General features: G+C 37.8%; 5 protein-coding genes across 11 annotated transcripts; 1 reads left to right on the top strand and 4 right to left on the bottom strand.

Annotated features, from left to right (window-relative positions):
• Positions 1-1,101: 1,101 nt before the first annotated feature.
• LOC120005345 lies at positions 1,102-1,712 on the bottom strand. Its single transcript, XM_038854936.1, has 2 exons — positions 1,575-1,712; positions 1,102-1,484 (listed from the first exon to the last, which is right to left on the bottom strand). The coding sequence occupies exons 1-2, from the start codon at positions 1,668-1,670 to the stop codon at positions 1,206-1,208; spliced, it is 375 nt and encodes a 124-aa protein (XP_038710864.1). The 5' UTR covers positions 1,671-1,712; the 3' UTR covers positions 1,102-1,205.
• A 2,447-nt stretch (positions 1,713-4,159) lies between these two features.
• On the top strand, positions 4,160-5,545 carry LOC120005353. 2 transcript variants are annotated; one of them, XM_038854945.1, is made up of 4 exons: positions 4,160-4,436; positions 4,536-4,723; positions 4,863-5,081; positions 5,184-5,501. In XM_038854945.1, the coding sequence occupies exons 1-4, from the start codon at positions 4,355-4,357 to the stop codon at positions 5,406-5,408; spliced, it is 714 nt and encodes a 237-aa protein (XP_038710873.1). In that variant the 5' UTR covers positions 4,160-4,354; the 3' UTR covers positions 5,409-5,501. The 2 variants fall into 2 exon arrangements, with proteins under 2 accessions (XP_038710873.1, XP_038710872.1); XM_038854944.1 differs by having other exon boundaries at positions 4,166-4,436; positions 4,530-4,723; positions 5,184-5,545.
• LOC120005354 lies at positions 5,440-10,865 on the bottom strand. 4 transcript variants are annotated; one of them, XM_038854946.1, is made up of 10 exons: positions 10,724-10,865; positions 10,200-10,259; positions 7,910-8,021; positions 7,588-7,801; positions 7,208-7,269; positions 6,993-7,120; positions 6,844-6,892; positions 6,670-6,761; positions 6,074-6,183; positions 5,440-5,988 (listed from the first exon to the last, which is right to left on the bottom strand). In XM_038854946.1, the coding sequence occupies exons 5-10, from the start codon at positions 7,239-7,241 to the stop codon at positions 5,961-5,963; spliced, it is 441 nt and encodes a 146-aa protein (XP_038710874.1). In that variant the 5' UTR covers positions 7,242-7,269; positions 7,588-7,801; positions 7,910-8,021; positions 10,200-10,259; positions 10,724-10,865; the 3' UTR covers positions 5,440-5,960. The 4 variants fall into 4 exon arrangements, with proteins under 4 accessions (XP_038710874.1, XP_038710876.1, XP_038710875.1 ...); XM_038854948.1 differs by having other exon boundaries at positions 6,844-6,889; XM_038854947.1 differs by lacking the exon at positions 10,200-10,259 and having other exon boundaries at positions 10,724-10,864.
• Positions 10,866-11,384: 519 nt separating this feature from the next.
• LOC120005356 lies at positions 11,385-12,241 on the bottom strand. Its single transcript, XM_038854950.1, has 2 exons — positions 12,057-12,241; positions 11,385-11,939 (listed from the first exon to the last, which is right to left on the bottom strand). Exons 1-2 carry the CDS (start codon positions 12,189-12,191, stop codon positions 11,643-11,645), a joined length of 432 nt encoding a protein of 143 aa, XP_038710878.1. The 5' UTR covers positions 12,192-12,241; the 3' UTR covers positions 11,385-11,642.
• A 1,369-nt stretch (positions 12,242-13,610) lies between these two features.
• On the bottom strand, positions 13,611-20,154 carry LOC120005352 (DNA polymerase eta). Of its 3 annotated transcripts, none has more exons than XM_038854941.1 (16): positions 19,971-20,154; positions 19,186-19,306; positions 18,984-19,095; positions 18,725-18,892; positions 18,370-18,534; positions 18,187-18,290; positions 17,875-17,994; positions 17,346-17,469; positions 16,171-16,284; positions 15,850-16,065; positions 15,431-15,539; positions 15,212-15,348; positions 15,068-15,140; positions 14,842-14,984; positions 14,249-14,357; positions 13,611-14,162 (listed from the first exon to the last, which is right to left on the bottom strand). In XM_038854941.1, the coding sequence occupies exons 1-16, from the start codon at positions 20,044-20,046 to the stop codon at positions 13,864-13,866; spliced, it is 2,190 nt and encodes a 729-aa protein (XP_038710869.1). In that variant the 5' UTR covers positions 20,047-20,154; the 3' UTR covers positions 13,611-13,863. The 3 variants fall into 3 exon arrangements, with proteins under 3 accessions (XP_038710869.1, XP_038710870.1, XP_038710871.1); XM_038854942.1 differs by having other exon boundaries at positions 15,230-15,348; XM_038854943.1 differs by lacking the exon at positions 19,971-20,154 and having other exon boundaries at positions 18,992-19,095.
• Between the last annotated feature and the right edge of the window lie 66 nt (positions 20,155-20,220).

The raw sequence follows: 20,220 nt of genomic DNA, 5'->3' as shown, positions 1-20,220 counted from the left end.
TATAGGAAAACAACTATATATATATCTTGAAAAAATTAATTTTATATAATATATGTTAAAACTTGAGATTTGCAGTTTTATTGGCATTTTTCACAAATTAAGCAAGCTCCCAACTAGTTTCACTAGTAACACAGCGACGTTGATAAAACTAAAAATATGGCATCTCATTTTTTGTGGTAGTTTTGTCAAATTGCAAAACTTGAATGCTTTCGAAATATAAGTAGTCCGCAAATTTTAATTGACTTGTTCATCACCATCTTGAATTTTCGGTAAATTTCATTAATTTGTAGTTTTGTGGCCGCCCATCATACCAAGAAGAACTTGGTGGGATGTGATGCCTTGGTCAGATTTCTTTGTCCAACCAAGGCGCCCTTGGTCGGATCGGACGCTTAAGCCATGGGCTTGTGGACTCAACTAAGACTATCGTGGACCTAGTTGTCGAAAGAGCTTAGGGCCTGTGAGCTCGACTAAGACTCTCGTGGGAATAGTTGTCAATGGAGCTTAGGCCGTGGGCCTATGTGCTCGACTAGTACTCTCATGGGCCTAGTTGTCGATAGGGCTTAGGCTGTATACCTGTTAGGCTCGACTAAGATTATTATAGGCCTTGTTTGAGGAGACTTCGTGTAGAGACGGACTTTGGCCAATACAGAAGGTGGTTTCATTGTTAATGTATGTATAGGGTGGTGTCCTTGCAGTTCATTGCGTTCACTCCTTCTCAGAACAACAGTGGCTTCAAATTTGATGATATGGGACTTTGATATTACAATGCATTTCTTCACTTCTTTACTTGCCTAAGAAATCTAAAACGAAATGGTTCTGTAATTACATTTGGGTTCCACGTATCATTTTTTTCCCTTTTGTCGTCATTTCCATCATTAATTTCATCAAATCCTACAACATGGGATTGCAGGAGTAAAGTTTTTGAAAGGAAGAAATGAAATGATGGTTTTGGGTTCCTAAATACCTCACATAATGGTATATATTCTCAAGGATTTTATATTTTTCGACGCTGGAAGAATCTTTTCCTTTCTATTTTTTGCTCTTATTTGCATTTTATTTGCTTTCATCAATCAGTTTTAAAGAATTAAAGAAGCACACCCGTTTCAATTTCTATATACACAGCCCAACTTTATTGATCAAACATATTCATGGACGTATACAAACACACGATACATACATAATAAGAGTGTAAAAGGTTAAGGAAATCAAACCAACCGGAGAGACTGGAGAATATGATCGGCCAAAGCAGAATCGCCTTGAGCTCTTGCTTTTGATATTTGCAACATGAGATGTAGACGTGATTGGATGCTCGCACTCTGCTTCGATATAGCCTCTGTTTCCTTCCTCAATTGCTCGCGCTCTCTCTGCATCTTCTCGATTTTTTCCCTAACTTGCCTCTGACCCTCTCTGATGGAACTCTGTGTTTCACTAATCTCCGCCATCTCTTCCCTTACTCGCAAAATCGCCGCCTTAATGTTTCTTTTCTGAACACAAAAACATTAGTAGTAATTAAATATAACTACAGACTGCCGTAAAACTTACCCTTGTACACTTATTATGAAGTAACTTCATACCTGATATCTGCTCTGTCTTGTTGATTTACAACATCTCCCGGCCACAACTTTTGGACTAAGATGCACAGTCCTCGCTCTGGCTCCCTCGAACTTCATATTCTTTTCCCTCTTGTGAGGGGAAGCTGAAGTTGAGATAAATCATGAAACCCACCCGCCACACAGGTATTTATACTTCCTATAAAGTGATGTGACCTGAGGAAAAAGTAAATGAATTAATAAAGAAGTTGTAAGAGTCATGGATGGTTGGAAGTTGTCGTTATCGAATCGATTAGCAAGTTATTGAATTGAAGAGTCCAAAAGTCGCGACAATAGCGCAGCGTCATCGCGCGATCGGTAGGCAAGTTCGTGCGATTCGCGTCGTGTGAAAATGACAAAAAGAATCGTATTTGCATTTTATTTTTAGTATTTATTTCCGGTTACTAGAGGTTCACGAGCTGGGCCGGGCTCGGCTGCTGCGCTGGCCCGCGAAGTTGAAAAGATCAGGCCTGGCCTGCAAATGGCCCTAGGGCCAGGTTTGGTGGGTCTGGCCACGCAGCGCCTAATATAATAATTTATAATATTCATTAAAATTATAAATATATTTATATTAAAGAAATTATAAATTAGAATTGATGATCAAATGTGACAATAACACCTTTTGCATTATTATTGATTGAAAACATTCCAATTAGGTTGGGACCTTTCTACTCGGGAAATTTTTTTGACTAATGCACCAAGTGTTGGAAAACTCTTTCATTAATCTCTTTCTTTTTACATTTTGCATTTTTGTATTTTCATCTTCCGTCCTTAGCCAATCCCTAAGGCAAATTATGACTTTGACTGTAACGAGTGTTAATCTCGACGGCAAATTTCTAATTACGTTGCTACCTGTAGCTAATGTACTTGATTGCATTTTAGCTTAGTTTCACTCTTATAAATGTTTCCCTTTGGTTTTGTAAGAATCGGATCTTGTTCGGGCAAGTTGGAGCAATTTTTGGCCACCTTTTGCTGTGAGGTGTCGGAACACCTCCCAAGGTGTCCGGACACTTACTGTCCGAGTACCCACATTAGGTGTCCGGACACTTCCTTTGAAAAATGAGACAGAGTCTATAACGAAGACTTGATGAAACCCAAGTATTTGGACACCTTCCGAAGCCGTCCGGACACCTACCGCGGATCTGTAATTTTCTGCACCAAAATTTCAAGGGCATTTGGGGTAAATCATGTATGTAACCAATGGGGAACAATTTTATAAGGGTAGTTAGGTATTTTCTATTGTAAAAAGAGGGAAAAACCCTAAGATTGAGGTTTCTTTCTCATTCATTGATTACACAACATCTAGCCTCCATAGTCTCTCTCTCTCTCTCTCTAGGGTTTTACTTAGTTCTTGTGATCTTAATTGTAAATATTGGTTTTCATCTATAAAATTAATGTTTATTCTCATTATAATGAGTGGCTAAGTTTCTTTTCTAGTTTCTAGTCTCGAACGGTGGGTGCAAGGTTTCAATTACTCAAGGTATGCTCAAAGAATCATAGCTTCTATTTTTCTCTTTTAATTTCGTGATAGTTGTGTGATTGGATACATAAGAATGACATATTTGATTGTATTCTTGGATGGTCTAGTCTAGGGACTGCATCTAATGTGTTTGATTGAGAATTGTTAAATCCATTGCATGATTTCCTTAATTAATTGAGTTTTCCATTGCATAGCTATTAATTATGTGTATTGATGAAGGAGTTTTGGGTTAATTTAGGAATGTGCATGGGAGAGTTATGGTTAATTGATCTTTGAGTGTGAAACTAGGGTGTTAGCCAAGCCGAGCCCTAAGGGGGAACATTAATCCATAATATTAGGTGCTTATCCCTTTGCGTTCATCATAGATTAAGAGACCTGATGACCTACATGTATGAATTAAAGTCTTATATCCCAATTCTCTTTGCATATGCATGATTGATAGTATCACACAATGCATTGTGTATGGTTGTGTGTGTTTGCAATGATACCTTGAGTATGAGAACCGAGTAGCCACTGAGACGGATTAGAGACTAGGTTTTTAATTAATTGTTTTAAATCCAATTCGTGCTTACTTTGATTACAAAATTGCTCATGCTACCGAGTCATTCGGCCCATTTCATTTACTCGCTTTTATTTGATATTCATTACGTTTATTAGTGTTAGCTAGTCATTTGCATATCATTCACTTCAAATTTGCATTGCTTCCTCGTGGATCGATACCGGACTTACCGGTTTATTACTTGATGATACCCTACACTTGGGGTAAGTACACACACTTTGGTGTCGGTCATGGTTATATTGGGAAATGTGTTTTGTTGATATGATTATATTGAGAGACGTGTTTGACTTGACTTTTTATATAATAGAGATGAGACTCTGTAAGAATTTTTACTGATCCAACAAATGGTGACCATTGCAATTGCTCTAGGTGATTGTGATGGAGAAATAAACCAACAAGGGTTGTCATTTGTCAAATAACAGGCTGTACATACAGCCAAATTCAATACTGTTTATTGCGTAAACTAAAGTTGTTTGACTTTTTAAAAAGAAAAACAATAATGCAACCACTTCTAGAAGAGAGAGTGTTTCAGAGTTGAGAGAACCGCAATCGCCCTTCCTCGCTCTGCCTTCGCAATAAACAGAAAATCGATTGCGCGATAACTCTTCGACTTCGCTCTGTTTAGTCTCTGGAATCCTCTTTATATATCAATGGGTGGTGTTTGCTTGGTTTTTAACAAAGTTCATAGGAGTTTTTCTTGGACTGACTTTGTTTGCAGATTGATCAATGGATGCACTTGACATAGCAGCTCTTAGCAAAGCAGTTGAGGGAGAGAATTTATCTAACCTCCTGGAAGATAACATAGCTGGTAACCAAAATTTTGTTATTTCTAATACAATTGTGTTTCTTCTCTCTGTGTGTATATATATATTTATATATGTCTTGACAAGATTGTGTATAGTGGCAGGGAGAACAGATTCATGGATGTTGAACCACACTAGTCAAGATGAGATTCATGAAGCTGTATTGGCACAACCAAACCAGGTTGGCACAAGCAGAGGAGCAAATCTATGGAGAAAAGCAGCTCTGGGGATTGCACAAGACAGGATTGCAAGGAAAAGATTGAGCGATAAGGCTTATCGTGAGCGATGTAAGGTAAAGATTGTAATACAATCAAGTCCAAGTCCAGATAGAGGAGAATTGTGGTAGATTGACAGTTCATATATGTCACAGTTCTTTTCTTTTTTTTTTTTTGTTCTTCTCCCTTTAATTTACTTTTTTTTTTGTCATGAAGGAAGGGAAAAACAAAATGCAGGATGAGTTAGATAAGCTGACAGTAGAAAACAAGCTTGTGAAGTTCGCAAATCAATCGATAAGAACTGAAATAGATTCTATGAATCTAAAACTGCAATCAGCAGCTCAGGAGACAAAACAACTCCAAAGTGCAATGAACAAATTGAGGCGTCAAAATGGATGCCAACAAGTTCTTATGGAAGCATTTCTGCAAAAGATGGTCAGTTTCTCTCTGTTTCAATTACTCAACTTTTCTGCAGTTTTTCCACATAATAGGAGTTAGTCATGCTTAGTTTCTTGATTATGATTTTGTCCCAAGCAGGTTGGGTCCAGAGATGGAGATCACCGGCTTGACAAGCTAACGCATGAAATTACAAAATTACGCCAAAATGTTGTTTTCACTGGGTGGATGGGAGAGACGATGCAACTTCTAAATAGGGTTGCAGAGTTAGAACATCAGAATAGGGATCTCAAAGTGCAAGTTCAAGCTTTGTGTGAGAAGATAAGCAATGACAAAGATGTTGAAGGCTCCTCTAGTATAGTTTAATTTAACTTGGATAGGTATGGCTACCTATGAGTTGTAACAAATGCACTATTTGTGGCTTGTGTTTCTTCAAATTTTACAACTTCTTACTTCTAACAGAGTAGATTATCAGTTCCTTAATTTACATCAAATACTCGAGACTCCACGATTTTTCCTGATTTTCTACATTCCATCATTCTGACTAAATTAACCAAAATCCACCTACATCAGGAAGTCAATTGATCTACACTAATTGAAAAGCAACAAAACTATACGTACAAGCTAGTTTCATTCGGCTGCACTGCCTACGAATTTTTAGTAGGTGAGAAATAATGAGAAATGATTGAGCCTCGTTTAGCTATATTAGGTTGCTTATGAGGCCGAAGTGCAGCACGAATTTCCACCTGGAGTTCTAGTGGTAACTCATCGATAACAGATTGGTCAATTTCATTGATATTGTAACTCCATGCTTTTCTTCTTCGTTCATGTTGACCTGAGCTATGCCTGCCATTACTGCTCCCAAGCTCAGCAGGAGGATTTTCTTGGGGCAGAACAGCATCATTAAACTCTGAACAGCTACCGATAACAGATCCTACGCCACCACCTGAGTTTCAACGCACGAGGGGGAGCAAACAGAGGGAATGAAGACGGCAAGAACTGGAATGCTAAAAGTGGGTTATGAAGCTTACCTAACAATAATGAAGCTTTGGCATCTTGGACTCTTCCAGTCCACTACTCTTTTTGCGAAAGAGCAAGAGGGGCTAGAGCTTTTGAGATATTTCAATATCGAATATGTGCCCTGGGACATGTAAGGAGCAACATAAGATCCATTATAGTTGTGCTGGTGCATGGTATATAATTTATGTCACAATATTACGTGGTTACTGTTTCGACCAAAGTCGAAGGTTCTCCTTGCTCCAAAATATGTGATCCTAAACTTAGATATTATTGCCCTTGTTCTCTTTTCTTTTGTTTTCAGTGCTAATTCGGCCACATACTCAAGCAGTGGTGCTATTTTAAAGCAAAACTCCGACAATAAGATCTACTACAGACTGCAAACATATTTTTCTTTTATTTTTTAAAGAGGGGAACATGATAATTTGGGTTCCCATAATCGTTTAGTAAATCCCTAGACACAACCTAAACGTAACTTATTGAAGTATCAAAACAGTAGAGATCCTTTTCATATGCAAAAAGCCAAAAAACTAAACTAGCCAGTACTCACGCAAGACCATGGTGGTTAAAGGAGCCATAAATCAGAGAAATGACTCAGCACAAAGCTAACCTTGTCCTTCATTGTGTTCCTTCTGTGTTCCTGTTGTTCCAAATTAGGCATGTCATTCTTGAGTATAGAGGCGGCAGTCCTTGAATGAACACCTAACCTTGATAAAAGGAATATTCCCGAAGAGATAACTTAGGAAAAAGAGTTCGAAAGCCAGCACAAAAAAAGAGTTATCACCTTCCAATGACAATGGTGAAGTTTCTCGAGTTAACTCATCTCGTGCCTGCTTTAAGGAAGAGCACAACAAATCCGCAATATGAAACAATATCATCCCCATGAAATGATCTTAAATGGGACATCATCTTTCTAAAGCAGAATAATCTTACGAGTATCATAAACCTGGTCTCTTCCTGTGGCCATTTCCTGCACTTCTTGATGCAAACCAGACTGAAAGCAGGCATTCTCATGCAACTCAGTGTATGGCTCAGTTGAAATGAATTCCGTAAAGCTTCCACTACCTAGGTTAACACCTAACCCCCATTAGACCGGGAAAAGGGGAATTAGAAAATTAATAATACATGAAGGATAAAACCATATGCACCTGTTGGTGACAGAACTATATTTTCTTTGGCCATGAAAGTATTTCATGATTGAGCATGTTCCCTACGAAGATGTTTGCAAAGTACAAGGCATCCATAAATAAGCGCTCGATAGTGTCGATATAATTGGATGACTGGAATATTAATAATAATAGAGATGGCAAACAATTCGACAACATAATTAGTTAGGAACCTCTTCAACACTTCAATGACTTAACTCCTTTAAAACTGTCCATATATAACAGCTAATGATCAGGTTGACATAACATTTTTCTGGAGAAATTTTAACTATGAAGAATTGAAGATCAAAGAATCACCCGTTGTAAGTAAGGAATCAAGTCAAGGACATGATGTATGACAAAAGAAATAATTCCAAACTTACAGATTGAATAGCAACGATTTTACTTGCTGAAATGGATAGATATGTTATCCCCATTTAGTATGTTGACTTCTTGACCCATAATCCCATATGGCCCCAAGTACTCATGCAATCCAGCTTGAAAAAGATTGAAAGCATATTCTTGAATCTTTGCAGCGCCATACCTTAATGGACAAGACTTGGAAGGGAACTTCTTATGTGTACCAGCTTCACTGGACTGAAAAGATACTCGTAATCAGGACAAGAATACAATAATTATTTTACTAACCTAGAAACATTCAGACAGATAAGAAAAGTCGATGCATTTTAAGTAGAAGATAGGTACGTTATATGCTCTAGCATGTAGAGTGAGAGTGTGCAATCCACTTATTTTAGTCCAAGACAAAGCAAAGACATTCACTGAGTTTTTCGCATAATTGATTGAGCCAGTGCTGAACCTGATAAGGAGTAACATACAAACACGAGTAAGTGGAACATCATCGTTAGTAAAACTTAAATAGGCAGATGACGTGGAGAAAACAGTATAAGATCACTAAACCCTTTTCCATAAAATCCCTGAAAGATGGAACTAAGAAGATAGAAGAAGACGCTAACCTAATCTAGAAAAAAATTCAGAGAGAAAGGGACATAGATTTTGGTTGGAAAATAGAAGATTCAGTTGTGATATTTCCGAATCCTTAGAGATTTGCAAGGATGTTTTATTGCTGTAAATATAGAACTAGGAAAACTTGTTTATTAGGTTATAGCTAGTGTAGTTAATTAGTTCCTATGTTTATGGCTTGTATTTCTATAAAAAAGAAACGTGTAAAGCTTTTGATTTACGAGTCAATACACAGAATTCATTCTCCAGATACTCTCTGTTTGTAATTTTAAACAAGATAGCCCCTTCATGTAAAGACACCATAATTTCTATATGCACTTAATTAGAAATAAGTTCATTCAATCAAACACAATCATGTAAACCATAATTATATCAAGTTTGGTTGCATTTACTTTTCCTATTTTCTGCAGCAAAACTTCTCTGAACGCAATAGTTAGGGAAAAAAAGCTATTTTAACCTCCATTTGAACTCTATGATTGTAGCTTCCAACTACATTTTAGTAACAGTACTACCGTCCACTGATAGTCACCTCATCCTAATGCCCTAACAACCTTCAATTCACGGACATCTTCTATTTTGCGACAGTTATCAGAATCCAACAACATTCCCTGTATTAAGTGTGTACAGAAGGTCCAGAAACCATAAAGCTGGTAAAATACTAGAAAGCCACTAATGCCACCGAGTTAAAGGTTAATTAAATGATTTGCAGAGTGAGGTATATAATTCTCACGACGCTTATCAAAAAAAATAAAATTTCCCATGACGCTTGTCTTCATGACAGCATTTAGGGACTCAGTCCTGAACAGATTTCTCTGAGGTAGGCTTATTTTTGTGGCAATACATTGATCATTTACCATGTACATGAGTTAATACAGATGAACATATCTCCAAGCAGAAAAGACACACATCTAGGGATGAACAATATCATATATACCCATGAAATGATCTAAAATGGGCCCTTATTTTTCTAAAGCAGAATAATCTTATGAGTATCATAAACCTGGTCTCTTCCTGTGGCCATTTCCTGCTCTTCTTTGCACGTGTGTGTCACCGAGTAAAGTATACAAGCGTGTGTGGTGTGTACGTAGTGTTTGTAATTATTTTTGTATAAATAAAAGTGAGTTTATTTGAGTCTTAAACTCTATATTGTTGGCATAAACAATAAGGAAAAAAAAAGGGGATACACTGCAGATACATGAAACATAAAAGGGTTTTCGGGGTGAGTCGGCACAAAGAGATAACTCCACAGGACAGTTATGTTAATAATTGAAAAGATTTCTAACTAATTATGTTATTGTTGATTTTTTTTAAAAATAAATATGCTTCTCATTGAAATCGAACATTGGATACATATATGTCTAACCCAACCGATTGCCAACTGAGCCACTTCTCATTGGTTGTTATTGTTGAATTGATAGTCATCTCTATTATTATTAGCATTCCATTCATTCAATTATATGGACACTATCGAGCGCTTATTTTATGGATTCCATGTATTTTGCAAAAATCTTCATAGGGAACATGTTCAAACCATTTATTGATTTAACAAATGCCCACTAGGTCATCCAGCAGCAACACAGTCCACTAAGCCAATCAACAACCACACGGCCCACTAGGCCAATCAACAACACCAACAAAAACCACTTACAATGCCTCCAACAATCCAATCAACAATATGATGCATGAATTTCTAAGAAACTATTTTCTAGCAATGAAAAGTCCCAAACGATTTAATGCCCAGTCTATATGTCGAGAGAATCAACATGATAAACCAATTAAGAGTATAACAAGATCGAATTCAACAATCGAATATCGAAGCACACTAACAATCAAGAACAATCAACAAGACCGAAAGGAGTTTAGCAACGGGGGCACTACTGCGAATCAACGAATAGAGATCACGAAGCAATCGAGAACTAATATCAAGTTCTAGTCAAGCGAATGAAATGATTTTCAGAAACATACGAAACAAGAAATATTGGACACTAGAGGCAAATAAATATAGAACCCCTACCTTAATAGTAGTGCCATCACATCTATGCATCTACTGCGTCTACAATGTCTCCTCGATTTCCTAAAATACACCGGTATATAGCATGTTATTAGATAGTCTGATTAACTAAACTATCCAAAATAAATTCCCTAATCTTCTAATTACTTATCTGACCTTTACTGACCTATTGGCCTGGCCAACTGAGTAGTAGGCCCACTTATTCTTTTGGTCAAATTGGTCAACTCCTAAAATTCTAGTCAAATATTTCCCAAATGGTCAAATGGACCAAAAGTCAAAAGCTATCAATGTAGCCCGACTATTATCAAGTGGGAATGTGGGATTAACAAAAATCAAACGCGCCCAAAATCAGTCTGCTTGGTCACGGCCGAGCTTTCAACATGGAACCACCGCATTACTTTTGTCAAGGGCCAAAAGCGCACCTTGGTCTACCACTTACATTCTTACAACATAAACATATAAATATGTTTTCAATGTAATTAATCTTTTTAAATGAAAATAAATTAAATTAAAAATCAAAGGAATACCGGTTCAACACAGGGGTATTCGGGTCACAACCAATTCCTCCTCCTCCTCCGGTGGTTGTTCCGGCCAGCTAGTGGATGGGACTGGTAGCCCTTGTTCTGGTAAGACTATTGATGGTGGTGGAAACCAGTGGTGACGACTACGGTTGCCGGATCGGGACAGTAAAAGCGCGGCACTCCCACGGCTTCAAGAAGTTTTTCCGGCAGCTACGCTGGCTGTTGATGACCGGGCTTGTCTGGGATGGGTTCATGGAAACCATGCGGTCTGCTTGGAAGCAACGCCCACTCCTATGGTCGCCCGACGGTGGTAGCTGCAATCTGCCAGTGGGGCAAGCGGGGAGAGGAGAGGGGAGAGAAAAGAGAGAGGGCAGAATATTAGGGTTTTGCTTTGATTACATATATTGTTCAGAGTTTCAATAATTACCCCACGTTTATTCAAATCTCATAGTTTTACCATCCTTATTTCCTTTTCAATATTACCCCTGATACCAGATTTACAATCACCACCAAATTTCAATATTAGTTCAATTAAACCCTTAAAAGTCTAGGGTTGGTTTTACACTAAAGAGACGTTTTGATTTGATTAAAGGCAGATTAGATACATTTACACAGGCTGATTCCTCATATAATTACACAAACAACAAGGGATCGGCGTAAGGTCAGGTAAGATAACATCATCTGGGTATCCAAGAATTTTTATATCCCAGACAATGGAAACCAAACACTATGATTGAATACAGATATGTAGATGTTAATAACGACTCACTTTCTATAACTTATTTAGAAACTGGAATCAACTTAATCAACAAGAACAACCTTCCTCTTCCATTCTTCCTTCACAATTCTATCAGGTAATTCACAATTAACGAAAGACCCATACGCAAAGGTTCAGGGTTTCGTGGAACCAAGAGTAAATGAGGTTTCATATTCCACCATCTCCTCCAAACAACAAGGTAAACAGCAGCACGTACTCGGATTTGAGTTGGAGGTTCTTCTCAATCGCCAGCTTGTGCTCCTCCCTCACTCTGGCGCATTCGGATTCCATCTCCTCCAGTTTGTCCTTCTCCTCAATTGCCAGCTTGTTCTCCTCCCTCAATCTGGCGCATTCGGGTTTCAGCTCCTCCAGTTTGGCCTTCCAATTGTTCAGCCACTTCATCATCCGCGGAGTCTTTGCTTTCTTCTTTTTGGCACTCGGCTTCTCCTTTGTCACCTTCAGTTTCTATGAAAAACAAAAAAAATTGATAGAAGCGACGAAACAGATCTAGTAGAGAGATCTCAGATGTTAGAAATAAATTTGCTACATCAAATTAAGATCGAGACCAAGTTGGAACATTACCGATTGCCTTGTGTTCAGAAATCGCTTGGACCTTTTACGGATGATATTTCTGGGACTTGTTTTGCACACCCAGTTTCGTCCACTCTTGATTCTTGAAGAAGAGAGTGGACACCAACGCCATAACAAGAGCTTCATGTTTTATTTTCCCTACTGTGAATGAACTATCAATGTGTGTTGAACTTTGAAGATGGACGGATCACATATTTATAGCTACAGAAGTCGAGAAAAAATGACAAAAAGAGGGAAGGTGAGGTCATAAAGATGAGGAAAAGTCAAAAAAAATCAATGAAATTAAGACGCGCGTGTTTCTCAGAAACTTGAAAGAGTAAAGCCTAAAAGGATATTGAAGGTGAGGTGATGAAGATGATTGATGGTGAAGGCAGGCAAGTTGCAGATAGTAGAGCTCTAAAAACTATGGTATCGCGCGATACGTCGTCAAGGTTATTGTGAATCGCGCGATTCTGTGCTACCGACCTGACAGGTACGATGCGCTAGTAGACAAATTTACAGTTGCGAATTTCTTGGTCTGACACTGTCTTTATTATTATTTTTTACTTTCTTTAGAAAGATTCCAATGCATGGCCAACCTCAAGAGAATCTATGTCAATGTCATAATTAAGTAGATCCAACTCCAGTCATTAATCAATGAGCACATATCACTCCCTTTTTTATTTTATTTTTCTATAGAGAGAGACATTCTTGACCAAATATGTTGCCTACCAGAAGAAAAAAAAGACACAAAAAACATGCTCCTCCTATAAATGGTTGGATAAATCTTTTCAATTGAGTGTGTTCAAGATTGACTAGGCGTGAACCACTAAATTTATATACCAAATAAATACTTTGATTTTTAATGAAAGTATACGTGGAGTATTAAATTAGAGGAAAGAAAAAAGAGTTAGAATACAGGCTACGCGTTTCCATGTTTAAAAGCAAATGCCAGTGACTGCATTTACATTAAATTCATTGGACACCACCTATTTTGGAAACTTTGTCAAATCATCAATATCAATCATCGATTTCAGGACTATACGTCTATACCTACCTAGACTGGATAAAGGAGCAATTTCATGCTGCCACGTGCATCAATATCAATCAATTCCATCATGCATGATACCATCCTCGTTGGACTTACATGCTTGTATGTATTATATTTTACAATTTTATTGAATTAAATTCACTAAATCTCTTCACTTTATGGTTAAATTATTGGTGCCCGTGCACAGCTATTCTTTTATCCTGATATTATTGATAATAAATTCGATTAATCCGACCTAAACCACTTTTGCAGCTTTAGTTTGTAATCAGTGGGCAGATTATTCTTCATAGTTGTAACATACGTGGAGATTAATTTTAAACTAAATGCTGCAATCCTATACCTGATGCATTGAATTACATCACTGTGGAGTGCGACCACACAACTAATTACTCAATTTCTTGGATAAACTTTTCTAAAAAATTTTGAGGGAATGGATACGATACCTATGAGTTGTATCATAGTCATAGAATCAGAAGTTGCAGCCTCAAAGATCTAATTCTTAGTTCTGGAAGATGTTTGGGCAGTTTGTAACAAATCCACTATTTGTTGCTTGTATTTCATCAAATTTTGCAACTTCTTACAGAGTAGATTATCAGTTCCTTAATTTACATCAAATACTCGAGACTCCACAATTTTTCCTGGTTTTCTACATTCCATCATTCCGACTAAATTAACCAAAATCCACCTACATCAGGAAGTCAATTGATCTACAGTAATTGGAAAGCAACACAACTATACGTACAAGCTGATTTCATTCGGCTGCAGTGCCTATGAATTTTTAGTAGGTGAGAAATAATGAGAAATGCTTGAGCCTCGTTTAGCTGTATTAGGTCGCTTATGAGGCCGAAGTGCAGCACGAATTTCCACCTGGAGTTCTGGTGGTAACTCATCAATGACAGATTGGTCAATTTCATTGATATTGTAACTCCATGCTTTTCTTCTTCGTTCATGTTGATCTGAGCTATGCCTGCCATTACTGCTCCCAAGCTCAGCAAGAGGATTTTCTTGGGGCAGAACAGCGTCATTAAACTCTGAACAGCTACCGATAACAGATCCAACGCCACCACCTGAGTTTCAACGCATGAGTGGGGAGCAAATAGAGGGAATGAAGACAACAAGAACTGGAATGCTAGAAGTGGGTTATGAAGCTTACCTAACAATAATGAAGCTTTGGCATCCTGGACACTTCCAGCGCACCCCTCTTTTTGCGAAGAGCAAGAAGGGCTAGAGCTTTTGAGATATTTCAATATCGAATATGTGCCCTGGGACATGTAAGGAGCATCGTAAGATATTTCCAATATAATCATGCTGGTGCATGGTATAATTTAAGTCACAATGTTGCGTGGTTACTGTTTTGGCCAAATCTAAGGTTCTCCTTGCTCCAAAATATGTGATCCTAACTTAGATAGCATTGGCCTTATTCTATTTTCTTTTGTTTTCAGTGCATAATTCGGCCACATACTCAAGCAGTGGTGCTATTTTAAAACAAAACTCTGACGACAAGATCTACTCCGCAACCATCTTTTTCTTTTATTTTTTAAAGAGGGGAACCTGATAATTTGGGTTCCCATAATCGTTTAGCAAATCCCTAGACACAGCCTAAACATAACTTACTGAAGTATCAAAACAAGTAGAGATCCTTTTCATACGCAAAAAGCCAAAAACTCAACTAGCCAGTACTCAGGCAAGAGGATTGTGGTTAAAGGAGCACTAAATCAGTGAGAAATGAATGAGCACAAAGCTAACCTTGTCCTTCATTGTGTTCCTTCTGTGTTCCTGTTTTTCCATATTGGGCATGTCAATCTTGAGTATAGGCTCATCCCTACGGAAGTCTCTTTCTGGATTATTTTGGTTCAGTATGTGACAGCCTGCAGTCCTTGGATGGATACCTAACCTTGATAAAAGGAATATTCCATAAGAGATAACTCAGGAAATAGAGTTCAATAGCCAGCACAAAAAATAAAGTTATCACCTTCCAATGACAATGGTGAAGTTTCTCGCGTTAACTTATCTCGTGCCTGCTTTGAGGAAGAGCACAACACTTCCTGCATACGAAACAATATCATACCCATGAAATGATCTTAAATGGTACATCATTTTTCTAAAGCAGAATAACCTTATGAGTATTATAAACCTGGTCTCTTCCTCTGACCATTTCCTGCTCTTCTAGACCCAATCCAGACTGAAAGCAGGCATTCTCAGGCAATTCAGTGTGTGGCTCAGTTGAAATGAATTCTGTAAAGCCTCCACTACCTAGGTTAACTCCTAACGCCCATTAGACTGGGAAAAGGAGAATTAGAAATTAATAATACATGAAGGATAAAACCATATACACCTGTTGGTGACAGAGCAATAGTTTCTTTGCTGAAGTTATCAGTTAACGGCATCGGCAAACACTCAGATGAATTTTGGCCACGAAAGTATTTCATGATTGAACATGTTCCCTACAAAGATGTTTGCAAAGTACAAGGCATCCATAAATAAGTGCTGGATAGTGTCGATATAATTGGATGACTAGAATTTTAATAATAATAGAGATGGAAATCAATTCAACAACATAATTAGTTAGAAACCTTTTCACCACTTCAGTGACTTAACTCCTTTAAAATTGTCCATATATAACAGCTAATGATCAGGTTGACATAACATTTTTCTGGAGAAATTTTAACTATGAAGATCAAAGAATCAACCGTTGGAAGTAAGGAATCAAATCAAGGACATGATGTACGACAAAAGAAGTAACTCCAAACTTACAGATTGAATAGCAAGAATTTTACTTGCTGAAATGGATAGAGATGTTATCCCCCACTTAGTATGTTGACTTCCTTGACCCATAATCCCATGTGGCCCCAAGTACTCACGCAATCCAGCTTGAAAAAGGTTGAAAGCATCTTCTTGAATCTTTGCAGCGCCATACCTTAATGGACAAGACTTGGAAGGGAACTTCTTATGCGTACCAGCTTCACTGGACTGAAAAGATACTCGTAATCAGGACAAGAATACAATAATTATTTTACTAACCTAGAAATATTCAGACAGATAAGAAAAGTCGCATTTTAAGTAGAAGATAGGTACATTATATGCTCTAGCATGTAGAGTGAGAGTATGTGCAATCCGCTTATTTTGGTCCAAGTCAAAGCAAAGACGTTCACTGAGCTCTTCGCATAATTGATTGAGCCAGTGCTGAACCTGATAAGGAGTAACATATGAACACAACGAGTAAATGGAATATCATCGTTAGCAAAACTTAAATAGGCAGAAGACATGGAGAAAACATTATAAGATCACTAAACCCTTTTCTATAAATCCTTGAAAGATGGAACTAAGACGAATAGAAGGAGATGCTAAGCTAATCAAGAAAAAAAAATTCAGAGAGGGACATAAATTTTGGTTGGAAAATAGAGGATTCGGTTGTGATATTTCCGAATCCTTAGAGATTTGCAAGGATGTTTTATTGCCGTAAATATAGAAATAGTCAACTCCTGTAAATTAGGAAAACTTGTTTATTAGGTTATGGCTGGTGCAGTTAATTAGTTCCTATCTTTATGGCTTGTATTTCTATAAAAAGGAAACGTGTAAAGCTTTCAATTTACGAGTCAATACACAGAATTCATTCTCCAAATAATCTCTGTTTGTAATTTTAAAAAATATAGCCCTTCATGAAAAGACACCACAATTTCTAAATTCACTTAATTAGAAATAAGTTCCTTCAATCAAACACGATCATGTAAACCATAATTATATCAAGTTTGGTTGCATTTACTCTACCAATTTTCTGGAGTGAAACTTCTCTGAACGCAATGGTTAGGGAAAAAAGCTATTTTCACCTCCATTTGAACTCTATGATTGTAGCTACCAACTACATTTTAGTAACCGTAACACCGATAATCACCTCATCCTAATGCCCTAACAGCCTTCAATTGACAGACATCTTCTATTTTGCGACAGTTACCAGAATCCAACAACATTCCCTGTATTAAGCGTGAACAGAAGGTCGAGAAACTATAAAGCTGGTAAAATACTAGAAAGCCACCAATGCCACCGAGTTAAAGGTATATAATTCTCACGACACTTATCAAAAATAAATAAATTCCCATGACGCTTAGGGATTCAGTCCTGAACAGATTTCTGTTTAAGGTAGGCTTATCTTTTTGTGGCAATACATTGATCATTTACACATGAACATGAGTTAATAGGGATGAACATATCTCCAAGCAGAAAAGACACACATCTAGGGATAAGATTCTTACAGAAGCAATTGTCTTTAAAGCCCGAGGGCCAGGAAATGTCTTCCCAGAACCATGGCTCTTAGGCAGAAGGCGTCCCTCAACTTCTTCCCCACTGATTCCTCTTGCAATATTCCATAACCAAGTACTGGCATACATATAAAATAAAGGATCAGAGAAAACAACTGAACACTTCTTCAAGAACTATGCAAACAGAAAACCAACTTTAACCAAGAAGTCCTCCCTTACATATTCAAGACCTTAAGTTTTAATAAGCATTATGAATAAATTGGGAAAACAAAAAAGTTTTCAAGTTCACAAGCAATGCTTAGGTAAATTTTTAATTTTCTCCAAAACAATAGCAACAAAAGGAAGGAAGAGAATCCAATGTTAGCAACATGAAAACAAATACTGGAGCAACGTTTTTTCAAAAGAAAGAAACTGAAATTCATGCATTACTTAGTATAAATTATGGTTAAATATATCTAAAGCGAAGTAATTCCGGTTGCCAGAATCCAAATAAGTTGAATTTTATTCAACTATAGATTGCTACCCAGTATTTATTCCATAACATTCTTGAAGCTTCTCCACTGAAAACTGCAAAAGTTCTCCCACAGTGCTCACACCCAGGTCACTTTGTAATGAACTCCCCAGCTTTCCTCCAAGCTGTTTCCTGCAAACAACTTTGGGAATCATCCATCATGTTTTGGACACAAAGACCTACTATTGATTCCCAGCATAATGTTAACGATACTGAGCAGGATACAATATTTGTCCAATTGCTTCTGTTAGAATGTACAAAGCATGTTAACCAACCAAGGAAAGTAACAGCAAAATTATGGCCTAATGGTAATATGGTACTTACATTTTTTTTATTGGAAAGGAACTGAGCAATCCTTCTACAGATGAGGAGGGCACAAGAGTTTGTTGTGCAGGTTTATTCATGGCACTAGCGAGTTTGGCCAGCATCTGCTAGCAGTCATGTAATATGAGACTGAGACAAACCAAATGAAGCGATCTTCTGCGATGGTCATGATGACTTTCCTACCTTATTATGTGCAATTCCAGCAGAGCATGTAAATTCAGTCTCCTTCAAAACTTGCATCCTTGCTTCAGCAACAATAATGGCCCCACAAGCTAATAACTTATCCCGGTACTCCGCATCAGCCCTACATAACCACTCCCTCGTGTTTACTTTGGTGTCACTGCCATCCTGATTTCAATAAAGTTAGTTGGTTTTCCCCACTAGCGACATCCAAAATTGTTTTGCACAACTTGACAATAAGATATGAAATCTGCCTTTCAAACTTTTGAAATTCAATCAACTTCATCATTCATCATTTAGCACCACAAAGCCACATAGCAAAAGAAACAGAAAATAAAAGAGCAAGCATTGTCATCACCTCCTTGAGGCCCAAAACATGGGACGTGAGAGCTTCCTCATCGATTAATTCTAAGCTTTCAGGAGGATTCTCTGCTAGCATATGCTCAGAAGCATCAGTTAGGTCTAGATACACTTCATCAATTGAAGCTCTCTCACATCGACCCTTCCTTGCAAGAACCGAAACCACCTGCAGAATTGTTAGATCCTCAAAATTTTACATCGTGAATTGCCAAATATAAGCTTGAAGCTATTTAAATAAACTTTGAATTTCTAGAGACCTCTGAACCTGCATTACGGTACGCATTTAAGTCGGCTTTACCACGGGCTACAGGGACCTGGACCAGCTGAATTTGTGGGCAAACTTGCTTTGCCTCATCACCTCGCATTGAACTGGAAAGCATACATAAAATTATCATATTTCAAATAAAAAATTGACTACCTACAAACGATTCTAAAGAATAACATAAGCATTATACTAACCGCTTCACACCATATTTGCGTGCCTCATAGCTAACAGCTATCAAGGCTCCACCTTTCCACTCATTGTACTGTACCACAGCAGTAGGTAAGCCCCTCAAATGTGGCTGCTTCCGCTGCTCCACTACAGTAGGAAAATTTTCACATTTATGCCAAGACGAGGGCAATATGCCAGAAGTACATATACATATAAACTCTTCAAAGAGTTCGTAATTGCTCAGAAAATTAACGACCACCCTCCTCAGGATAACAAAAACATAACAAACAAAACCTATGCAGTTGTGCTATTAGACAAGGATGCAGGAATGTCTTCAAAGTTCAAAGTGTTCCCAAAATTTCTATCTAATTGGCAACAAACAACAAATTTGGCACTTGGCATGCAGGAAAAAGTTGTCATTCACACGAGGCAGTAGAACCAATATGTTTCACCGAGAAAGTGAACCCCATTAAATTGGAAAGTACATCAGCTTCCTAAAGAAGAATCACTCAGCACCGAATTTCCCTAGACACCCCACAGACTAACTTCATTGAATCAAGAAGATGAACAACTACAATTTCTCACAGCCAAATACAACACAAGGGCAGGCAAAAAAAAAAAAACTCCCTTCACAATTCGACGCAGCTCACTAAGTGATCTAAGGTCGAAGATCGCAGGAAATTCCACAATTGTACATAGCTAGGTCTGTACATACGCGAATACACAAAAAGTTTTTTTTTTAAAAGCTACACAAAAACTCATCGCACTGTCAAAGAGAGAGTGAGGAAAGAAGGGCGGGAAGGTTAAGTACCTTGGACATAGAAGCAGTCCATGTCAACGTGGGCGATGACTCTCGCACCAGAAGATTCAGGTTTCGCCACCGGCATTCTTCAATTCTTCTCCTTCCAACCGCAATTCCAATTCCAGAGAAGGAAAAAAAAACGAAGATTGCTTTTATTTCCAAAGCAACCGTACAGGCGTACAGTAGAAGCGGAGAGGCAGTCGGCTACTTTTCTTTTTTCTTATTTATATATATATATATATATATGTACGACGTCGTT

The sequence above is a fragment of the Tripterygium wilfordii genome, chromosome 9, assembly GCF_013401445.1.
Source record: "Tripterygium wilfordii isolate XIE 37 chromosome 9, ASM1340144v1, whole genome shotgun sequence".
In the NCBI taxonomy this organism is placed as follows: Eukaryota; Viridiplantae; Streptophyta; class Magnoliopsida; order Celastrales; family Celastraceae; genus Tripterygium; species Tripterygium wilfordii.
The sequence above is the reverse complement of the archived record's forward strand: the minus strand, read 5'-3'. Positions and strand labels throughout refer to the sequence as shown.

What these genes read in the sequence shown, in the direction of transcription:
- LOC120005345 (XM_038854936.1), bottom strand. Translation starts at nt 1,670, where the DNA reads ATGAAGTTCGAGGGAGCCAGAGCGAGGACTGTGCATCTTAGTCCAAAA. An exon ending in CAAGACAGAGCAGATATCAG is followed by an intron (nt 1,485 to 1,574) that starts GTATGAAGTTAC and finishes TTTTGTGTTCAG; the next exon opens with AAAAGAAACATTAAGGCGGC.
- LOC120005353 (XM_038854944.1), top strand. Translation starts at nt 4,355, where the DNA reads ATGGATGCACTTGACATAGCAGCTCTTAGCAAAGCAGTTGAGGGAGAG. An exon ending in CCTGGAAGATAACATAGCTG is followed by an intron (nt 4,437 to 4,529) that starts GTAACCAAAATT and finishes GATTGTGTATAG; the next exon opens with TGGCAGGGAGAACAGATTCA. An exon ending in AAGCATTTCTGCAAAAGATG is followed by an intron (nt 5,082 to 5,183) that starts GTCAGTTTCTCT and finishes TGTCCCAAGCAG; the next exon opens with GTTGGGTCCAGAGATGGAGA.
- LOC120005354 (XM_038854946.1), bottom strand. Translation starts at nt 7,241, where the DNA reads ATGGCCAAAGAAAATATAGTTCTGTCACCAACAG. An exon ending in AGACCAGGTTTATGATACTC is followed by an intron (nt 6,893 to 6,992) that starts GTAAGATTATTC and finishes TCTTCCTTAAAG; the next exon opens with CAGGCACGAGATGAGTTAAC. An exon ending in TTCACCATTGTCATTGGAAG is followed by an intron (nt 6,762 to 6,843) that starts GTGATAACTCTT and finishes TATCAAGGTTAG; the next exon opens with GTGTTCATTCAAGGACTGCC.
- LOC120005356 (XM_038854950.1), bottom strand. Translation starts at nt 12,191, where the DNA reads ATGAAGCTCTTGTTATGGCGTTGGTGTCCACTCTCTTCTTCAAGAATC. An exon ending in TTCTGAACACAAGGCAATCG is followed by an intron (nt 11,940 to 12,056) that starts GTAATGTTCCAA and finishes TGTTTTTCATAG; the next exon opens with AAACTGAAGGTGACAAAGGA.
- LOC120005352 (XM_038854941.1), bottom strand. Translation starts at nt 20,046, where the DNA reads ATGCCGGTGGCGAAACCTGAATCTTCTGGTGCGAGAGTCATCGCCCAC. An exon ending in AGGTTTATAATACTCATAAG is followed by an intron (nt 15,141 to 15,211) that starts GTTATTCTGCTT and finishes TTTCGTATGCAG; the next exon opens with GAAGTGTTGTGCTCTTCCTC. An exon ending in TTCACCATTGTCATTGGAAG is followed by an intron (nt 14,985 to 15,067) that starts GTGATAACTTTA and finishes TATCAAGGTTAG; the next exon opens with GTATCCATCCAAGGACTGCA.